This window comes from Phocoena phocoena, chromosome 2 (assembly GCF_963924675.1).
Source record: "Phocoena phocoena chromosome 2, mPhoPho1.1, whole genome shotgun sequence".
In the NCBI taxonomy this organism is placed as follows: domain Eukaryota; kingdom Metazoa; phylum Chordata; class Mammalia; order Artiodactyla; family Phocoenidae; genus Phocoena; species Phocoena phocoena.
The window spans coordinates 122,404,816-122,425,031 of NC_089220.1; the positions used below are offsets into that span (position 1 = coordinate 122,404,816).

General features: G+C 36.1%; 1 protein-coding gene across 2 annotated transcripts in view; it reads right to left on the reverse strand.

Annotated features, from left to right (window-relative positions):
• Positions 1 to 20,216, reverse strand: part of UBE3A (ubiquitin protein ligase E3A) — a 92,089-nt gene that overhangs the window by 41,245 nt on the left and 30,628 nt on the right. Inside the window, exons 3-4 of one of the 2 annotated variants that reach the window (XM_065872921.1) lie at positions 19,884 to 20,003; positions 16,730 to 16,774 (exon numbers count right to left, since the gene is read on the reverse strand). In XM_065872921.1, coding sequence (XP_065728993.1) covers positions 16,730 to 16,774; positions 19,884 to 19,903 — 65 coding nt within the window. In that variant the 5' untranslated portion in view covers positions 19,904 to 20,003. The remainder of the gene's footprint in view (positions 1 to 16,729; positions 16,775 to 19,883; positions 20,004 to 20,216) is intronic. The other variant, XM_065872922.1, reaches the window with a different exon arrangement.

A 20,216-nucleotide genomic window follows, 5' to 3' on the forward strand; every position in this document is an offset into this window, starting at 1 on the left:
AATGAAGAAAGCCTAAATGAAGAAAGCCTTATGGGACATCATCAAGATGACTAATATATGCATTACGGGGAATACCAGCAAGAGAAGAGAGAATGAAGCAGACAGCTTATTTGAAAAAATAATGGCCAAATGCCTTCCAAATATGAGGAAGAAAAGAATGGTATCTAATTTTAAGAGGCTCAAAGGACTCCAACTAGGATGAACCCAAGGAGGCCCATACTAAGATGCATTATAATCAAACTGTCCATAGCCAAAGGTAAAGAAAAATCTTGAAAGCAACAAAACGGAAAATACTGGTCATGTACAAGGAAGCTACCACTAGACTATCAGCAGATTTCTCAGCAGAAACCTTCCACGCCAGAAAGGAGTGGGATGACGTGTTCACAGTGCTGGAAAAAAATGCCTTCCAACCAAAACACTATTTATTATCTGGCAAACTGACTTTAAAAATGAAGGAGATATAAAGACCTCCTAGCATAAACAAAACCTGAGATAGTTCACCACCACTAAACCCACCTTACAAAAAATGCAAAAGGGAGTCCTACAACTTGAAACAAAAGGACACAAAACACAACACAAAAGCATATGAAAGTATAAAGCTTTCTGGTAAAGGTAAATTTATAGACAAATACAGAATTCTGTAATATTATAATGGTGGTGAGAGTAAATCACTTTTAATTCAGGTAGAGAGTTAAAATATAAAAACATTTTAAAAACTCAACTATATGTCAATGGATATGAAATATAAAAAGGTGTGATTTGTGTCATCAACAAAAATGGGAGAGATGTAAAGAAGTAAAGTTTTTGTACGCAAATGAAACTGTTATCAGTTTAAAATACTTCATTACAACTGTAAGATTTTATGTAATTGCCATGGTAACCACAAAGAAAATACCTATAGAAGATGCGCAAAAGAAAGGAAGGAATCAAAGCATGTCACTACAAAAAAGAAAAATTAACAAAACACAAAGGAAGGCATCTCAGAGAAAAAGAGGGGAAAAAATAACTACAATATATACAAAAAAACAATTAACAAAATGGCAATAGTAAGTCGTTCCCTATCAGTACTTACTTTAAATGTTAATGGATTAAACTCCCAATCTAAAGACATAGATTGGCTAAATGGATTTAAAAAAGAAAAGACTCAACTATATGTTGTCTACAAAAGAGTTACTTTAGATACAAGGACATACACAAGCAGAAAGTGAAAGAACAGAAGAAACATCCTATGCAAATATAACCGAAAGAGGGAAGAGATACATATGATCAGAAAATAAAGAAAATATTTATATATAAGAAAATAAAGTCAAAAACTGTCATAAGAAACAAAGGACACATTATATAATAATACAAGGGTCAATTCACCAGAAAGACACTACGATTATAAATATATATGCAGAGCACTGAAACATACTAAGCAAACATTAGCAGCATCAAAGGGAGAAATAGACAGTAACACAATTACAGTAGGACATTTCAGTACCTCACTTTCAATAGTAGATATATCAACCAGACGGAAAATCACTTGGGAAACAGAGGACTTGAACATCATAATAGACCAAATGGACCTAATAGACAAATAAATGACACTCCACACAACAACAGCAGAATCTACATTTTCTCAGTTGCACATAAAACATTTTCCAGGAAAGAGCATGAGTCATAACAAAATTTAAGAAGACGGAGATCATACCAAGTATCTTTCCCAACCACAATGGAATGAAGTTAAAAATCAAAATCAAAAGGAAAACTTGAATATCCACAAATTTATGGAAATTAAACAACACAGTCTTGAACAACCAATGGGTCAAAGAAGAAATCAGAAGAAAAATTAGAAAATATCTTGAGACAAACAACAATGAAACACAACATACCAAAATGTATGGGATGCAGCAGAAGCAGTACTGGAGAAGTTTATAGTGGTAAACAGCCACATTAAAAAAGAAAAAAGACCTCGAATCAACAACTAACTTTAGACCTCAAGGAACCAGAAAAACAGACTAACTCAGAAGAAAGGAAACAAAGATTACAGAGAAATGAAATAGAGCATAGACAAATGAAAAAATAATCAATGACAGTAAGAGTTGTTTTTGGAGAATTTCAAGAAAATCAACAAATCATTTGCCAGACCAAGAAAAAAGAGAAATGACTCAAATAACAGAATCAGAAATGAAAGAAGATAAATTATAATTGATGCCACAAAAATAAAAAGAATCATAAGAGACTACTAACAACAAGTATACACCAACAAATTGAATAACCTAGGAAAAAAATGAATATATTTCTACAAAAGCCCAGGATAAGATAGCTTCACTGGAGAATTCTACCAAAGATTTAAAGAAGAATTAACACCAATCCTTCTCAAACTCTTCCCAAAAAATGAAGAGAAGGATACATACACTTCCAAACTTACCTATGAGGCCAGCATTACCCTGATACTGAAATGAGACAGAACTAGGAGACAAGAAAAATACAGGCCAATATCCCTGATGAATATGGATGCAAAAATCAATAAATTACTAGCAAGTAGAATTTGACAACACCTGAAAAGGATTATACACCATTGCCAGGTGGGATTTATTCCTGGAATGTAAGGATGCTTCATCATATGAAAATCAATCAATGTCATACACCAAATTACCAAACTGAAGGACAAAAATAACAAGATCATCTCAACTGATGCAGAAAAAGCATTTGACAAACACCCTTTCATAACAAAAAGTCAAACTAGACACAAAAGGAAATTATCTCAACATAATAAAGCATATAAGCAAAGCCCAGTCAATATCATACCCAATGGTGTAAAACTGAAAACCTTCCCTCTAACATCAGGAACAAGGGAAGGATGCACACTCTCACCGTTTCTTTTCAACACAGTACTGGCAATCCTAGTCAGAGCATTCAGGCAAGAAAAACAAATGAAGGCATCCAAATAGGAAAGGAAGAAACAAAATTATCTTTGTTCATAGATGACATGAATATGCAGAAAACCATAAAGATCCCACACAAAAAAATGTTAGAATAAATGAATTCAGTAAAGTTGCAGGATACAAAAATCAACTTGCAAAAATCAGTTGTGCTTCTATAAACGAAAAATGAACAATCTGAAAAGGAAATTAAGAAAATATTCCCATTTGCAACGGCATCAAAAATAAAATACTTACGAACAGACTTACCCAAGGAGGCAAAAGACTTTTACAGTGAAACTGACAAAAAATTTCTGAAAGAAGCTAAAGACACAAACAAATGGAAAGACAGCCTGTGTTCATGGACTCAACGACTTAGTTAATGTTGTTAAAAGGTCCATACTACCCAAAGCAATCTACAGATTCAATTCAATCCCTATTGAAATCCCAATGGCATTTTCTCAGAAAAAGAAATCCTAAAATTCATATGGAATCTCAAAGGACCCCAAATAGCAAAACTAATCTTGAGAAAGAAAAACAATGCCAGAGGCCTCACAATTCCTGATTTCAAAACATCTTTACAAAGCTACAGTAATTAAAACAGTATGGTACTGGTATAAAGATAAGTCATACAGACCAATGGAACACAACAGAGAATACAGAAATAAACTCTTACACATACGGTCAAATGATCTTCAACAAAGGTGCCATGGGTAAACATGGGAAAGAACAGTCTCTTCAACAAATGGTGCTGAGAAAACTGAATATCCTCAAGCAAAGAATGAAGTTGGACCCTTACCTTATACTATACAATATATAAGTTAATTCAAGATGGATTAAAGACCTAAATATATGACCTGAATATATGAAACTCCTAGAAGAAAACATAGTGGGATAGCTTCAGGACACTGGATTTGGGTAATGAATTCTTTGATATGACACCAAAAGCATATGCAATGAAAGCAAAAATAGCCAAATGGGACTATATCAAACTTAAAAATAAGAAATATCAAAGGAAACAATCAATAGAGTGAAAAGGCAACCTATGGAATACAATCTATTCAATCTTCTGGGCTCAACAGTCTATGTCAGGAGTACAGGAACCAGAGGGTTGAGGCTGGAAGATAGCAGAGGGGCCAAGGGACATCTCTTAAAGACAAGGAAGGACAGATGGGATGAGAGAAAGCAAGTAAGAAAGCACACAAAGTCTGAAACCAGAGGTGGGTGTTTTAATTAAAGGTTTCAGGGGTAAAACAGTTCAGACCTACCTGCCTATGGGAATGGGAAGGAGCAGGAAGCAGAGGTGAAGGTTTTTGAAGATAAAATGGGTAGGGAACTGAGATGTTGTTAGAGGTTACCCATGTAAACAAAGACAGCAGGGGATCTGCAGCAGAGTACAAAAGTATGAGTTCTTCAAAGACTGAGAAAGCCTTGGGAGATAACTAGATAATGAAGAGAGAAGATGACACAGCCAGAAAAGCACAGCCTCAAAGGAACAGGGATTCTTATACTGAGAAAATAACAGAAACAGTCCAGAAGCATTAGTGGAAAAAACAAGTAACAGTGTGTAGGGAACAAAGTCAAGGCTTACAGCACCCTGTATCCAGTAATGTAGAGACTGTTCTCACCAAGTCACCACTTTTCACTCCTTATTTTACTTAACCTTGCTGAGAAATGTAGGCCTTTTGGAAATTGTTGACTGTGGGCTTTCAGGACACTATTTCCTGATTTCCTCCTTTCTCTCTGGCTGTTCTTCAGATACTTCCCTTCCTAATCTAGAAATGCTTATTATACTCCCCAGGGACCAGCCATTAGACACTTTTTCTTTTGTATTTCTCTTCGGACAGTTTCATCTTTCAAGGCTTTAGAAACACCTGATGACTTCCAAATGTCTCCTTCAGTATAGTTCAAACTCTGCTTGAGAAACTAGTACTATTCCAGCTCCTATGGCTATTTCTATATGGGCTCTTTCTTCAAGGAACTTACTGTTTAAAGGGGAAAAAAGCCAGAAGATTTTAACATCATAGGGACTCAAGAGGTATGGCAATATAAAGAGAGGCAATTTAACCAAGATGAATCACAAAGGATGACTAGGAACTGACAACACAAAGGGTGGGAAGACTGATTCAGATAAGAGGGAAATGAGTGAGTGAAGGCAGAAGAGCCTAAGAACATGGTCTTATGACAACTGGAAGCAGTTCAACAGTAAAAAGTTCAAAGAAGGACTCAAAAATATGAAGAGGCAGGGAGAAGCCACATTATGGGAGACTTTATAAGATATGATAAGAAATTCAGATTTCAGCCAGCAGAGGAGTAATCTTACAAAGGCTAATAACTTTCTCCACATAAAAATTCATGCACATATACTCCATCTGGCAATAAGTTTCAGAATGTTCACACACTATTCATAAACCACTAGATAAGAACACTTGCAGCAGGAGTCACTAAAGGGTTTTAAGCAGGTCAGTGACTAAGTCAAATCTGCCTTTATGATAATTCCATTTTCTAAACTGGGACCAAAGTTGGCAAAACTGGAGACAGGCAATCGAGTTAAGTGATGACTACTATTATAGACCAGGCAAAGAATGAAGAAGTAGCAGGAAAGAAGAGGAAACTGATGCAAGAAACATTTAAAAGATGCAGTATGTAGGGGCAAATGAGTTGGAACAGCTAATACCTAGGTTTCTAAGATGGACACCTGGGTAGAAGGTAGAGCTACAAGCTGAAATGATAACAATAAACATTCATTAACATACAGTGAGTGGTTTTTGTAAATTATGTCCTTTAATCTTCACAAATTATCCTAGGAGCGAGGATTGTAAACTATTCCCACTAACATTTCTTAAACTTTTTTAAGGACACGTAAGATATAATGAATAAAATACAAAATTCACACTGATTCTAAAAACTGCTTCATTGGAGTACTTCAACAAAACAGCAGAATTTTGCTCATTCTGCCTTCTGAGAAGACTCAGTCAGAGGCAGTTCATCTATTCATCCATTCCTACCATGAACCAGAAGCATGTTTCCTTGTATTCAAAACAGAATATATAGGTTTCTACAATGCTTTGTGGTAGAAAAGTGGACAGACTATGACTCATGCCACTTCTATGCCTAACACCTTTCATTAGTTCCCATGTCTATCAGGAGAAAACCAGGGACTTTTCAGTAGTGCCAAGGCCTTTCACTATATGGTTCTAGCTTTCTAATTCCAGCTACATTTTTCACCACTTCTCTCGTCTCGTAACTCTGTATTCCAGCATAACAGTTCAGAGGATTTGTTCTGCTGTCTTCCTTGGCTCCAGGTCTTAAAAAAGTTTTTCTTCCTGCCTAGAATACTATGATCTCAATATTTATAACTAATCATCCTCAAAGATTCAGCTTAGCTATCATTTCCAGGATCACGACTGCTGCTCCCACAGTAACCTGTACCTACTCTCAGTACACCTTATAATAACTGCCTATTAATTACATGGTAGGTAAGCTCCCTGAGACACATGATCCGATAATTTTTTTATTAATAAATTAATAAATAACCCAGTGAATTTCAGAGCCTCAATGAGGAGTCTTCAATTTCTCTCCTGATATTGTCTAGATAACAGTGTCAATTAACTCTACCTTTTTCTAGTACTTAACCATAAAGGGAAACAGATGTCAGGATACCTCCCAGTTTCTTAGGTATATCAGATGCACACAAAAGAATATGCAAAGGCTCAGTCTGAAGAAGAACGTGCTATCAGAACCCATAGGAGAGAAACCTGAAAACAGAAGAGCTATCTTTATTTGGTTGAAGAGATTTGTACCTTTTACTTCAGAATGTATTTCAAGATGTTACTTAATCCATAAATGTTTTTATACACATGTAAGTATATCTGAGTTGAAAGTCGTATAGAAATATTTTCTCCCACTCCCCACTGAAAACAGCATCCAAGCTATATCTCAACTTCTGATTTCTGGTTCCACAAGTAAGGAGCTAGGAAATCACTTCTCCAATCCAATAACAAGTAAAAAGCTAAAGAGACTAAAAAATCCACAACTCTTCTTGAATCCCTAAGGGAGGGAGAACATAAACTGCAAACTGTTGTCCCTAATACTGAATAGACAAACACAGTTTTACTGAAGCAGAGATCCACAAGCAGGAATCTGTGACAGGACATGAGACTGAGCATAGGTAAGTCTAGAGGGGGGCCCAGTCACAGGGGAGACCCCACAGTTCTTATGAGACTTACCCCAAGAAGCTCAAGCAGGTTCTCAAAGCAAATACTGGGGATAATCCTCTCGTGCTTCCAGCAGGGATAGGAGGAAAGGAACCATTTTGAGACACACCAGAGCCCTCTATTCTTCTTACCAAGGCCTGTCCTCAAGCAAACTAGTTTACCAGAGCCTACCCTGATGGGATATTATCAAATGCTTCCTTTCCCCTTATATCTCACTATCACATTACTAAAGCCCTATTTATAGCAATTCCTTCACTTGGGAAATCATGTCCAGCTATTAAGAAAAAATTACAAAGCATACTAAAAGGCAAAAAACACTATTTGCAACCACAGAGCAAGCATAAGAACTAGAAATGGTAGGGATGTTGGAATTAACACACCAGAAATTTAAACCAACTAAGGGCTAGTTAATATACAATTTACTAGTTTTAATGAATAAAGTGGACAGCATGTAGGAACAGATGAACAATGTAAACAGAGAGATGGATATCCTAAGAAAGAACTAAAACAAACCTAGAAATCAAAAACATTGAAACAGAATTCAAAAATGTCTTTTATGGGCTTAATAGTAGACTGGAAACAACTTTTCTCAGTAGACTGAGAAAAGACTCTGAACTTGAAGATATATCAATACAATCACCAAAAACTGAAAAGCAAACAGAGCAAAGACTAACAAACACAAAACTGACTATCTAAGGACTGTGGGACAACTATAAAAAGTGTAGCATACACATACAGGGGATACCAGAAAAAGAAAAGACCATCAGAAATACTTGAAACAATGACTGAGAATGTCCCCAAACAACAGATCCAGGAAGCTCAGAAAACACCAAGCAGGATAAATGTCCCCCAAAAAACCCTACACTTAGGCATATCATTTTCAGACTATAGATAATCAAAGGTAAAGAAAAAATTCTGAAAGAAGCCAGAGGAGGGAAACTCCTTACCTACAGAAGATCAAAAATAAGAATTACATCTGACTTCTCCTCAGAAACTATAAAAGGAGAGTGAAATGAAATATATAGCGTATTAAGGGGAAAAAAAGAAAGAAAACAAACACCAACTTAGGGCTTCCCTGGTGGCGCAGTGGTTGAGAGTCCGCCTGCCGATGCAGGGGACGCGGGTTCGTGCCCCAGTCTGGGAAGATCCCACATGCCGTGGAGCGGTTAGGCCATGTAGGCCCGTGAGCCATGGCCACTGAGCCTGCGTGTCCGGAGCCTGTGCTCCGCAATGGGAGAGGCCACAAGAGTGAGAGGCCTGCGTACCTCAAAAAAAACAAAAAAAAACCCCACCAACTTAGAATTCTGTACCCTGTGAAATTCTTCTTCAAAAGTGAGGAAGAAATAAAGACTCAGACAGATAAAAATTCAGGGAATTTGTTGTCAGTAGACCAGCCTTCTTGTTAAAAGAAGTTCTCTAGAGAGAAGGAAAATGATACAGGATCAGAACCTCAAATTTACATAAAGAAGGAAGAGCAATGAAAAAGAAATAAGTGGAAAGTAAAGTAAAGCCTTTTATTTTTCTTTATCTTAACTGACCTATCAGGTAACAGTTTGTTCAAAATAATACCACCATGTATTTGGTTACGAATACTTATGTGTGTGTACATATATGTGTGTGTACATATATGCTCATATATCTATATATATATGCTTATATATGTATTTATGTGTATGTATGCTATTATCCAAGTGAAATGTATGACAGCAATGATACAAAGAATAGGAGGGAGGAATTAGGGTTATTTTGTTATTACAAGGTACTCACACTCCCTGTAATGTGATATAGCATTATTTGAAAGTGGACTAAGAGTAGATGTAAATGCAAACTCTATGACATCCACTAAAAAAAGTAAAAATGTAGGATAACTGATATGCTAACAAAGGAGAGAAAATGGAATCATATAATATGCTCAAGTAAAAACCACAAAAGGCAGAAAAAGAATAGAAGACAAAAATAGGAACAAAAAGCAAAGGCAACAAATAGAAAATAGTAACAAACATGTTAGATATTAAACCAACTGTATCAATAATCAGTTTAAACATTAATGGTCTAAATGCACCAATTAAAAGAGATGTCAGAGTGGATCAAAAAATAAGACCCAACTATATGTTTTCTACACTTCAAATATAAAGACACATATAAATTTTAAAAGATAGAAAAAATATATGCCATACTAACAATAATCAAAAGAAAGCAGGAGTAGCTATATTAACTTCAGCCAGAGGGCTTCCCTGGTGGCGCAGTGGTTAAGAATCCACCTGCCGATGCAGGGGACACGGGCTCAATCCCTGGTCTGGGAAGATCCCACATGCTGCGGAGCCACTAAGCCCGTGTGCCGCAATTACTGAGCTTGTTCTCTAGAGCCCGCAAGCCACAACTACTGAGCCCGCATACTGCAACTACTGAAGCCCGTGTGCCTAGAGCCTGTGCTCTGCAACAAGAGAAGCCACCACAATGAGAAGCATGTGCACTGCAACGAAGAGCAGCCCCCACTCACTGCAACTAGAGAAAAGACCATGCACAGCAACGAAGACACAATGCAGCCAAAAATAAAATAAAATAAATAATTTCAGCCAGAGCAGATTTCAAAGCAAAGTAGTTATCAGGGTTAAAAAAAGGGCATTACATAATGCGAAATGGGTCAGTTCTCCAAGAAGATATTATAATCCTTCATGTGTATGCACCTAACAACAGAGCATCAAATTACATGAGGCAGAAAGTGATAGAACTACAAGGAAAAACAGATGAATCCACTACCATAGTTGGAGACTTCAATACCTCTCTATCAGGAATGGGCAGATCTAGCAGGCAGAAAATCATTAAGGACACAGATGACTCTATAGCACCATCAATCAACTGGATATAATCGACATCTCTGGACTACTTCATCCAACAACAGATTACACATTCTTCTCAAACTCACATGGAACATTCACCAAGACAGACCACATTCTGGGCCAAAAAAACACACCTTAACACATTTAAAAGAACAGAAATCATACAATGTCTACATTCAGACTACAACGGAATTAAACTAGAAATCAGTAACAGAAATATAACTGGAAAATCTCAAAATATGTGGAGATTAAACAACACATTTCTAAGTAACACAAGTCAAAGAAAAAAATCACAAGAGAAACTAAAAAATGTTTTGAAATAAACACAACTCATCAAAATTTGTGAGATGCAGTGAAAGCAGTGCTTTACAGGGGACTCATAACATTAAATGCATTTATTAGGAAAGAAGATCTTAAAAAAAAAAAAATCAATCATCTAAACTCCCACCTTAGTAAACTAGAATAAAGAGCAAATTAAATCCAAAGTAAGCAGAAGAAATAAGAAAAGTTAGAGCAGAAATCAATGAAATTGAAAAAAGGAAATCCACAGAGAAAAACCAAAATCTGGTTCTTTGAAAAGATCAATAATAAAACTGGTAATCCTCTAACCAGGCTAATTAAGGAAAAGAGAAGGCACACAAATTATTAATATCAGAAATGAAAGAGGGCACATTGCTACAAATCACATGGACATTAAAAAAACAATAAAGGAGTACTATGAGCAATTCTATGCCCAGAAATTTGATAACCTAGATGCAATGGACCAATTCCTTGAAAGACACAGTCTGTCAAAACTCACAAGAAACAGACAACCTGAGTAGGCCTATATCTATTAAAGATATTAAATCAATTAAAAAATAACCTTCCAGGGTTTCCCTGGTGGCGCAGTGGTTGAGAGTCCGCCTGCCGATGCAGGGGACGCGGGATCGTGTCGCGGTCCGGGAAGATCTCACATGCCACGGAGTGGCTGGGCCCGTAAGCCATGGCCGCTGAGCCTGTGCGTCCGGAGCCTGTGCTCCGCAATGGGAGAGGCCACAACAGTGAGAGGCCCGCATAGCGCAAAAAAAAATAAATAAAATAACCTTCCAAAACAGAAAGCACCACTACCAGAAGGGTTTAACAAAAATTTAAGGAAGAAACTATACCAATTCTCTACAATCTCTTTCAGAGGACACAAGTTATATCACCATAGTCTACTCTGATAAAAGGCTTACTTCTCCTATGATATAATGCATGTACAGTACTGAGCACTATGGCTTGTCGTATGGTAAGTGCTCAAGAAGAAGTTATTACCCAAGTTCTGTAGGCTGTGTACATGTATCAGTTTATTTATATTTAACTGATCCCAGAATATTCTTCCTACATTTCTACAAGGGAATTGAAAAGGTAGAAATAAACATTTCACATAAATGTAGTCATTTCACTCTTTCACATAATAAATACTTACTACCTCTTGTATGCCCGGCACTCTCATTAGGCTTCCATGCTACTGACAGTATTAAGTGAGCCAGACAACAAAGAAATCAATAGGAAACCAGTCAGATGACATTAAATCCCATGAAGATAAATACAGCACAGGAAGGGGCACAGGGAAGACAGAGCATGACCATTCTTTGAAGAAAGTTGGTCAAGGAAGGGCTCTCTGATAAGGTATCATTTAAGAGCTCTAAAGCAAGTAAGAAAGGAGGCCATGTGGATATCACAGAGAAGGGTCACAGAAAACAGGCACAAGTCTTAAGAGCACCAAAACATTAAGGGCAAGAGCATAAAGCCATAGACAAAAATGGTCAAGAGAAAATGGAAAGGTCACAGAAGTGAAAGGAAGTTCATACAGGGCCTTGTAGATCCTTTGATTTTACTCTGAGAGAGACGGGAAGCCTTTGAAAGGTTCTGAGTATAAGCAACATGGTTTAACTTCGACCTTAAAAAAGATCACTCTGGCTGCTACACAGAAAATACCTTGGTAAGGGGTAAGTATGGAAGCAGCAAGACTACTGGGAAACAACTTCATTCTTTTGGTAAATGATGGCTTTAATCAGAGTGGTTGAGGTGGAAATGGTGTTTAAAAAAAAAAAAGTTGTTGAAGTATCAATTAATTTTAAAGGTGGAGTCAATAGGATTTGCTGATGCGAGTAAGACAAAGAGAAAACAAGGATGCTTCCAAAACAAAACTTTGGATGAACTGGAAGAAAAAAAGAGTTGCCACTGATTAAAATGGCAAAAAGATTACAAGAGAAGCAGATTTGAGAGGATGAAAATCAAGAGCTCTATTTTGTTTTGGACTTAAGTGTGAGAATCAGGCATCCAATTATTAGATATATACGTCTACAGTTCAGAAGGTTAAGTCGGAGTTGGAGATGAAAATATGCAAGTTGTCATAGTATATATGTTAAAGTTCTTACCTAGAGAGAACAGATAATGATGGCCTGAGAACTAGGTCCTTGGTCATTATCCAACATTTAGAAAAAATAGGCTTTCCAAACACTGAATCATAAATCACTTGATACATTTACCCTTGGTTCCATTTACTGTATTAGTTATAGACCTGAAAACATAGCCTAAGTGTTAGAGATAGGGTTGGGGAGTAACTACCAAAGATAAGAAATCTGAAGTTACTAGAAACTGCTTTGAAATCATTAAGAAAATTAAAGAGTCTAAATTAATATGTGCAAAAAGACTACTACATGGTATATATAAATTTAAACAAAATCCAAGTACATAATACATATATAATTGAATAAAAAGATCTGGGTTATTGTGTTAGTTCTATTTCTAGGCTAAACTATAAATTAGCATGCAGCTCTTAAAAACTTTTACTATGTTTTTCTGCATTCTAGGAAATGGATGACACTAGGAATTCCTAAAAACAGGCATATTCTTTAATTTTATATAAATTACTATTTTAAATGTACTCAAGGTGTTCCCTAGTTAAAGGATGTCAAATGCAAATGCATCTCAAAGTGCTAAAAAAAAATCATGCTTTAATAAATTTAAGATGTTGCCATTAATAAAACACACTAGCTAATTCTTAGGTAAAAACAAGATTCCTTCATCACCTATTTTGTAAATCAAGACCCACAAGATTAAGGTAGAACAAATCTTACTAAACTACTGCCTGGTTACAATTTCTACAGGTATAGGAATTTGAGAAACTATATCAACCTCACATTCTTGCCATCCTTGGTTTTTACTACAAAATGCAAGCCTCCATCTTTCCTTTTCCATTCTTTACTCTTGATTCATCCATCTAACCTCCTCCATCAAGATTTCTAGAAATACATTTATGATATAGGCTGTCACCTATCTTCAACTGCTTTATATAATAGTTCCTCAATCTCTTAGCTTTCACTAAAACCTGATTTACCCCCAAAGGCTTTTCTTACGTTGCAATCCTTTTAGGTGAGGGTTCCATAGACAACTCAAACCCCTAAGTGCACCATTTTTATTCTAATTGCTTATATTAAAAATAATGCCCATCCCCCCAAACAAAACAAAGCACAGCACAAACACAACTTATTCTTTGAAACTCATGTTATCTACCTGAAATCCTTCTTCCTTCCCTCTCTGGTCTGGTAAATTATACCCATATACTAAAGGCTCTATTTTTCCCGAGTTATATTGCTGGCATTGTGACTTCAATGTCTGTGTGCATGATCTATCCCAACACTCTAGCCCCCAAAATATTTGACTTTCTTAACTTGAGGGTCCCTCACCTCCTCTCAATTTCAGCCAATCACCACCTTAGGCTCTGATCATTATCATCTATCTTTGTAAGAGTTTCACTTATACTGAACTATCTCTTTGACCCATCAAGCTTTTTGTAACCAACCCAACATCTTCACCTGGCATCACAACCTTTCCAACAGTGGCCATCGCCAATGACATATAAGTTCAACTACTCCAATGTTAACACTCTACACACATGCCACTTCCCATATGCTCTAATAGCCAACCCTGAAATACCATGCATCTTCTTCTAGCTATTAAAGAAAAGTCTTTAAACTGCAAGTATGCAGTAAGCTAACCTTAGCTGGCCACTCAGTAGCATGAGACTCTCAATAATATCTGGTCCACTTCTTTACCCATTTCCCCCAATAACTTTCCAAGTTTTCAGTCTTCTCAAAATCCCCTAACCAAACTCCGTGTTCCACGAGAACTACTTGAAAATATTTCTTAAAAAGTTACATAGTCAGGACTTCCCTGGTTGTGCAGTGGTTAAGAATCCTCCTGCTAATGCAGGGGACATGGGTTCAAGCCCTGGTCCAGGAAGATCCCACATGCTGCAAACAACTAAGCCCGTGTGCCACAACTACTGAGCCTGCCTTCTAGAGCCCACAAGCCACAACTACTGAGCCCGCATGCCACAACTACTGAAGACCACGTGCCTAGAGCCCGTGCTGTGCAACAAGAGAAGTCACCACAATGCAAAGCCCGCGCACCGCAATGAAGAGTAGCCCCTGATCGCCGCAACTAGAGAAAGCCCACAGGCAGCAAACGAAGACCCAACACAGCCATAAATAGATAGATAGATAGATAGATAAATTTATTACAAAAAAAAGTTACAGGGTCACAAAACTACCAAGAAATATCACCTTACTCCCATTAGGATGGCTACTATGAAAAAAACAGATAATTACAAATGTTGATGAGAATGTGGAGAAATTATAACCTTTGTGCATTATTAGGTCAGAATGCTAATTTGGTGCAGCCACTGTAGAAAACAGTACAGAGGTTCCTCAGAAAATTAAAAATAGGACTACCAAATGATCCAGCAATCCCACTTCTGGGTATATACCCAAAGAAATAAAAGCAGGGTCTCAAAGAGCTATTTGTACATTGCAGCATTATTCACAATAGCTAAAACATAAGCAACCTGTGTCTATCAACAGATGAATGGATAAACAAAATACGTTACATACATACAACAGATTATTCAGCCTTAAAAAGGAAGAAAATTCTGACATATGCTACAACAGGGATGAACCCGGACATCATGCTACGTAAGTAAAATAAGCCAATCACAAAAAGACAAATACTGTGGGCGCTCACAGTAAATGAGGTAGAGTCGTTAAAATCATAAAGACGGAAAGTAGAATGGTGGTTGCCAGGGGCTAGAGAGAAGGGTGAATGGGGAGTGACTGTTTAACAGGTACATTTTCAGTTTTGCAAGATGAAAAGAGTTATGCAGATGATGGTGGCAATGACTGCACGACAATATGGATGTACTTAATACCACTAAATTGTATACTTAAAAATAGTAAAGATGACAAATTTTGTTATGTGCATTTTACCACAAAAAAAATTTTTTAAAGGTTACATGGACACATAAATTTGAGAAATACATTTTATAGTCCCTTCTTGGAGATGCACAATGTACATGAGCATTTCAAAGGATTTCCACTGTTTTCAGTAGAGAAATCTGCTGTTTAAGTCTGCATGTCCCAAGCTTAATCCACAACCACTTTTTCAAGAAGCACACAGTGGTGTAGCTGACCTAATTTACTAAGAAAATTGACAATTCAGACACAAATGACTTTGACTTCCCCATTCTTACCTACCAATACATTTAACATCACATATCCATTTTTACCTCCTTCTTCTAGTTTCATAAGATCTGGGTATTTGCTCTTATTCAAGAGAAATCCCTACACCTATATTCTTCATTCCAACCCTTACTATCTTAAAAACCTTGCTTCAACAATTACCACTTCTCATATTATCTTAAACTTCTTATATTCTCACAACTAATCACTGAAGTCTTACCTACTTCACCTTCTATTTTTCTTTCATCCAGAAAACTTTATCTTGAATTCCTAATATACCACTGCCCTTATTTAGGCCCTCATTGACTGAAGCCCTGGTCAACGTACCACCACATGATTTCTCCTCAATCCTGCTTCCCTGTTGGCAAAGTTATTAAAAATATACACCTAACAAGGTTACTACCCCTACTTAGCAAATTCTTTACTGACTCCCAAATACCTATGAGAGACAGGCCAAGGTCCTTTACATAGTATGCAAGCACCTAGTCCTTTCTTTCAAGTCTCATCTCCTTCAATTTCCTACATTTCAGTCAGTCTATGATCTAAAAATCCTCAACTGCCTACTGTTCCCTACATTCACTATGCTGCTTTGTAACTCTGCTCCTGCTTCTGCCTAGAATGTGCTACCTAACTCCCAGTCACACTTCAAGACTTAACTTAGCCTTCCCTGATCACCCCTATTTCCCTGCCATCTGGATTAGGTCCCTATTGCATCAGGGTACTTGAGTACCCTGGTACTTCTTTATGTTCATGTTCCATCCTGGGTATCCTTCTACCACAATGATTGAAATGATTTGCTTCTGGGTCTTTTACACTGAGTAGACTAAATTTATGTAGGTTAATTTAGCTTAACTAATCTTATGCATCTCTGTATCCACAAAACAGCACCCAATATCTTATACACAGCAGACACTTAATAAATGATTGTTAAGCTGAACTCTTCCCCATCTATTTCCCCAAAACTGCTAGGTGAGGAAAAATATGTAAGAATCCAGGGGCATGCAATTATCTATCCAGAAGTAGAAATCTAGTAGCATGTTACCAAGATTTAGAGGTATTTATTTGGTAGGGAAAATATTAGACATGTGTTTTCCTATCTTCCAATTTACTTTTTAAAGCATTATACTCTCTTTAACTGGAAATTATTTTCAAATAATGTGATACCATTAAAGCAATCTAGTGCAACTTAAAAGACACCACAGCCTCAACCAAGTTATACTTACATTCGGCTAGCTTCAATGTCGTCAGACTGAGGTTCTCCTGATGATCTGTAAAATGCAATTCAGTAAAGTTAAGCAAAATATTCCATATTTCAAAAAGGGGCAAACATTTTATTTTGGAAGACAAATTTGAAAACAAGATTTAATGGTTAACAGTTTTAAAAGTTCAACATGTGAAAAAGTGATCAAATCAGATTGCCATACAACACATTTATTGTAAGGGCTAGACTAATAAAAACTCAGTTCTCTTTTTTTTTTAAGGAAAGGAAACTGTAAACACTATATTTAGATACCAACATACAAACCAGTGTAATAAATCATAATTATTCACAAAGTCAAATATTTATAATAAAAACCCACAACTATGAAACCTTCTACAGCCAAGTACTGGTTATCCACAATATCAAAAGTATTCACTGGTATTAACAGTCCCAAACTTTAGATGAGGGATCAGCAAACTACTGCCTGGGATGACAAACTAAGGCCTGGGTTGGCCGCCTATTTTTGTAAAGTTGTACTGGCACAGAATCACGCTCATTTATTTACGGCTGCTTTTACATTACAAAAGCAGAGCTGAGAAACTCTGTCAGAGACATGAGGCTCACAAAGCCTAAAATATTTATTACCTAGCCCTTTAAGAAAAAGTTTGCCAACCTCTGCTGTAGATAATTCAAATTTCAATCTAATACCCTTTTGAATTTTGAGACACTTAAGTCTGTTTTACCATTCTAACCATGATTACCTTATTTCAACAATGAAAGTAGCTTTCCCTGAAAATACACTGGCAGGATGTACTACCTGTCAAAATTGTACCATCCTAGGGTATTAAAATTTTGCTGTGGATAACTGTGAATTGACTTCAGTTATAAATAGTTGCCACTTCTTTTCTTTTTTTTTTTTTAATATACTGCTGCTATTTTAAGTAGAAATACTGAAAATTCTAAGACACTAAGAAGCCTTTTATTTTCATTTTGGGGCATGAACCAATTTTGCCTACCCCATCATGCTGTTAAAAATAAATTCCTGTTACTCTATTCACTTTTACAACCAGCATCAGTCAATATATATTGTATTAAGGTGAATCAACATAATACTGATTTCTAACACTTTTAATTCACAAAACAGGTAAAATATTTTTTAGAGGTCAAAAGCTATATTTGCAAACTGACATTACAAGGACTTGATTTGTAAATTTATAACTGACTTGAGACTTCAAATTCTAAACAACTTTTAACAAGAGAATCTTAAAATCAGAGCCACCAGAAAAGAAAAGAATCTGTTTTCCATATTTCTTAGATTTTAAAAAACTCACTTCTTTATCAGACTTTCAAAATTACCCCTCACTGCAGTGGTCCAAGGACAAGAATGCAAAAAATAAAAATAAAAAATAAAAAAAAATCCAGCAGCTCAAATATTTATTTTAGATCTTCTTTGCAGTATATTTACATTTTCAATTTTGCACAAAATGATATTAGAACTAAAAACTGGGGCATGCTGGAGGTGGCAGTGACTTGGCAGTGACACAAATGCAAAAATTTCACTCCACCCTCTCCCCCAGGGAGCAAGCAAATCACCTTTGTGACACACCTGGTCTCCACCAGCCTTGTGGGTTAGTACCCCAAGATTGCTTCCAAACTTGTATCTCTCAGACAGAAGAGCTAAAAAGTGATGATAACCCCATGTACCAGCTGACTCATTTTTGAAAGTGCGACCCTCCAGCATCAGATGTCATACTGTAAGGAGGCAGAGCAGGCTTGCAAAACAAAAAATAAACCTGCTGGCACTAAGGGAAGAGAGGCAGATTAGAAGCTTTCATACATGTAGGCGGCAAAACTTTCAAAATTAACAGGGGAAGAGAGAGAGGGGAAAAACTGAGGACACAATGACAGGGAAATTAAACTACTACTGCAAAAAGGTAAGATACAAGCAAGAGGAAAAACAAATCCAAGTCTCAGAAGCACAATTTTTAACTGCTGCAAAGTTTTGAGATTCTGAAATGGGATAGAGGTTAAATACATCAAATGGTAACTACATTCTATTTTCCAAAGTCTATTCTCTAAACAAGAGGATATGTAAACATTAGCACCAAAATGTCATGAAATTACTGTAAATAAACTAGATCACTTAACATTAACATATATTAATGTGAGCTACCAAAAACCACTTTAAGTCAAATCAAGTAATTTAAATCAATTCAGTCAACAAGAAGAACAAAAGAATAAGGACTGAAGATTATTACCTTAATACGATCTATCCTAGGTCTCTTAAACAGAGTTAGCATAATTGTTTTTTACTCAAAACAAAAACTGTTTTTTAATCAGAGAAAGGTGAATATACACTGAACAAATAGAAGCACCTTTTACCTTACAGTGAGCAATAACAGTACCTGCCTGAATAAATTTCTAGTCATTCTGCTTATTGTATTCTGTCTGTTTTATTCTAAATATTCTAAATAATTAGAATATTATTTATTCTAAATACTTTACTAATTTTCTAAATAATTTACTAAAGAATATCCTAAAATTAGGATCCAAACTCTCAAAATTATAAAATACCTAAGATCTAACAATAGTTTCCAAGCTTCAATTTAGCCCCTGAAGAGTCTCTTTATTCTTTACTCTCAAGTTCTTGGAAGTAAGGATCTGGTACATATTTTAATTTTAACAAATTGAGGACATATAACCAAAGGAGAAAAAAACCCAAAAAGTATTGACTTAGGTTAACCTAAAGTTTGTCAGAATAACAAATCAGAAAAGAGATTTCTATGAGGTCCAGCTTCTCTAGCCTGCAAGCCCTTCTACTGTAACTCTCTAGGAGAGACAAGTATACTAGATTTATTAAAACTCACATAAAAAGCACACTTTAAAATGCATATTAAGACTTTTTTCATAGTTTTTTTTAATATTCATAATAAAATGTTTATTTAAAAACTAGAAACTTTATAGAAATACTTTCCTGTTTATTCATATAGATAGGTCTGGGGAAAGGGCACAAAGTATTTTAGGAAGGAGATTAAATGGAGAAACAGGTCAACTCTTAGGTCCACTATTCTTAGCAGGCAGTATTCCTGCCAACTGTACATTTTCTTCATTTTTTTTACAGCACGTATTTTACAATGACAGCCTTTTAAAGGCTGTAAAATAACATTTAAAATTACCTTTTACAAGCTGTGGCCATTCGGTGACATCAGGGTGATCACAGCTCTGAGTCACTGATTAAAAACAGGTTGTCACACCAGTCTAGCTGCTAACTTGATCTGAGCGTAGGTTTAATAACTCTAATAAATTAAACAAATCTTTAGTTAGAACACTTTAATATATAAACCCAATTCATTGTTCAAAAATAATCTTCAAAGGTTCAAATTAGGTGCCAATGCAACAACCATCAGAAGAGTAATTATAGAAATGCTTTTTAAGGACTATTTTCCAGCATTTTTTTTTCCTTAAATGATTTCTTCACTTGAGAAAATATAATAATCTCCTGTACTTTT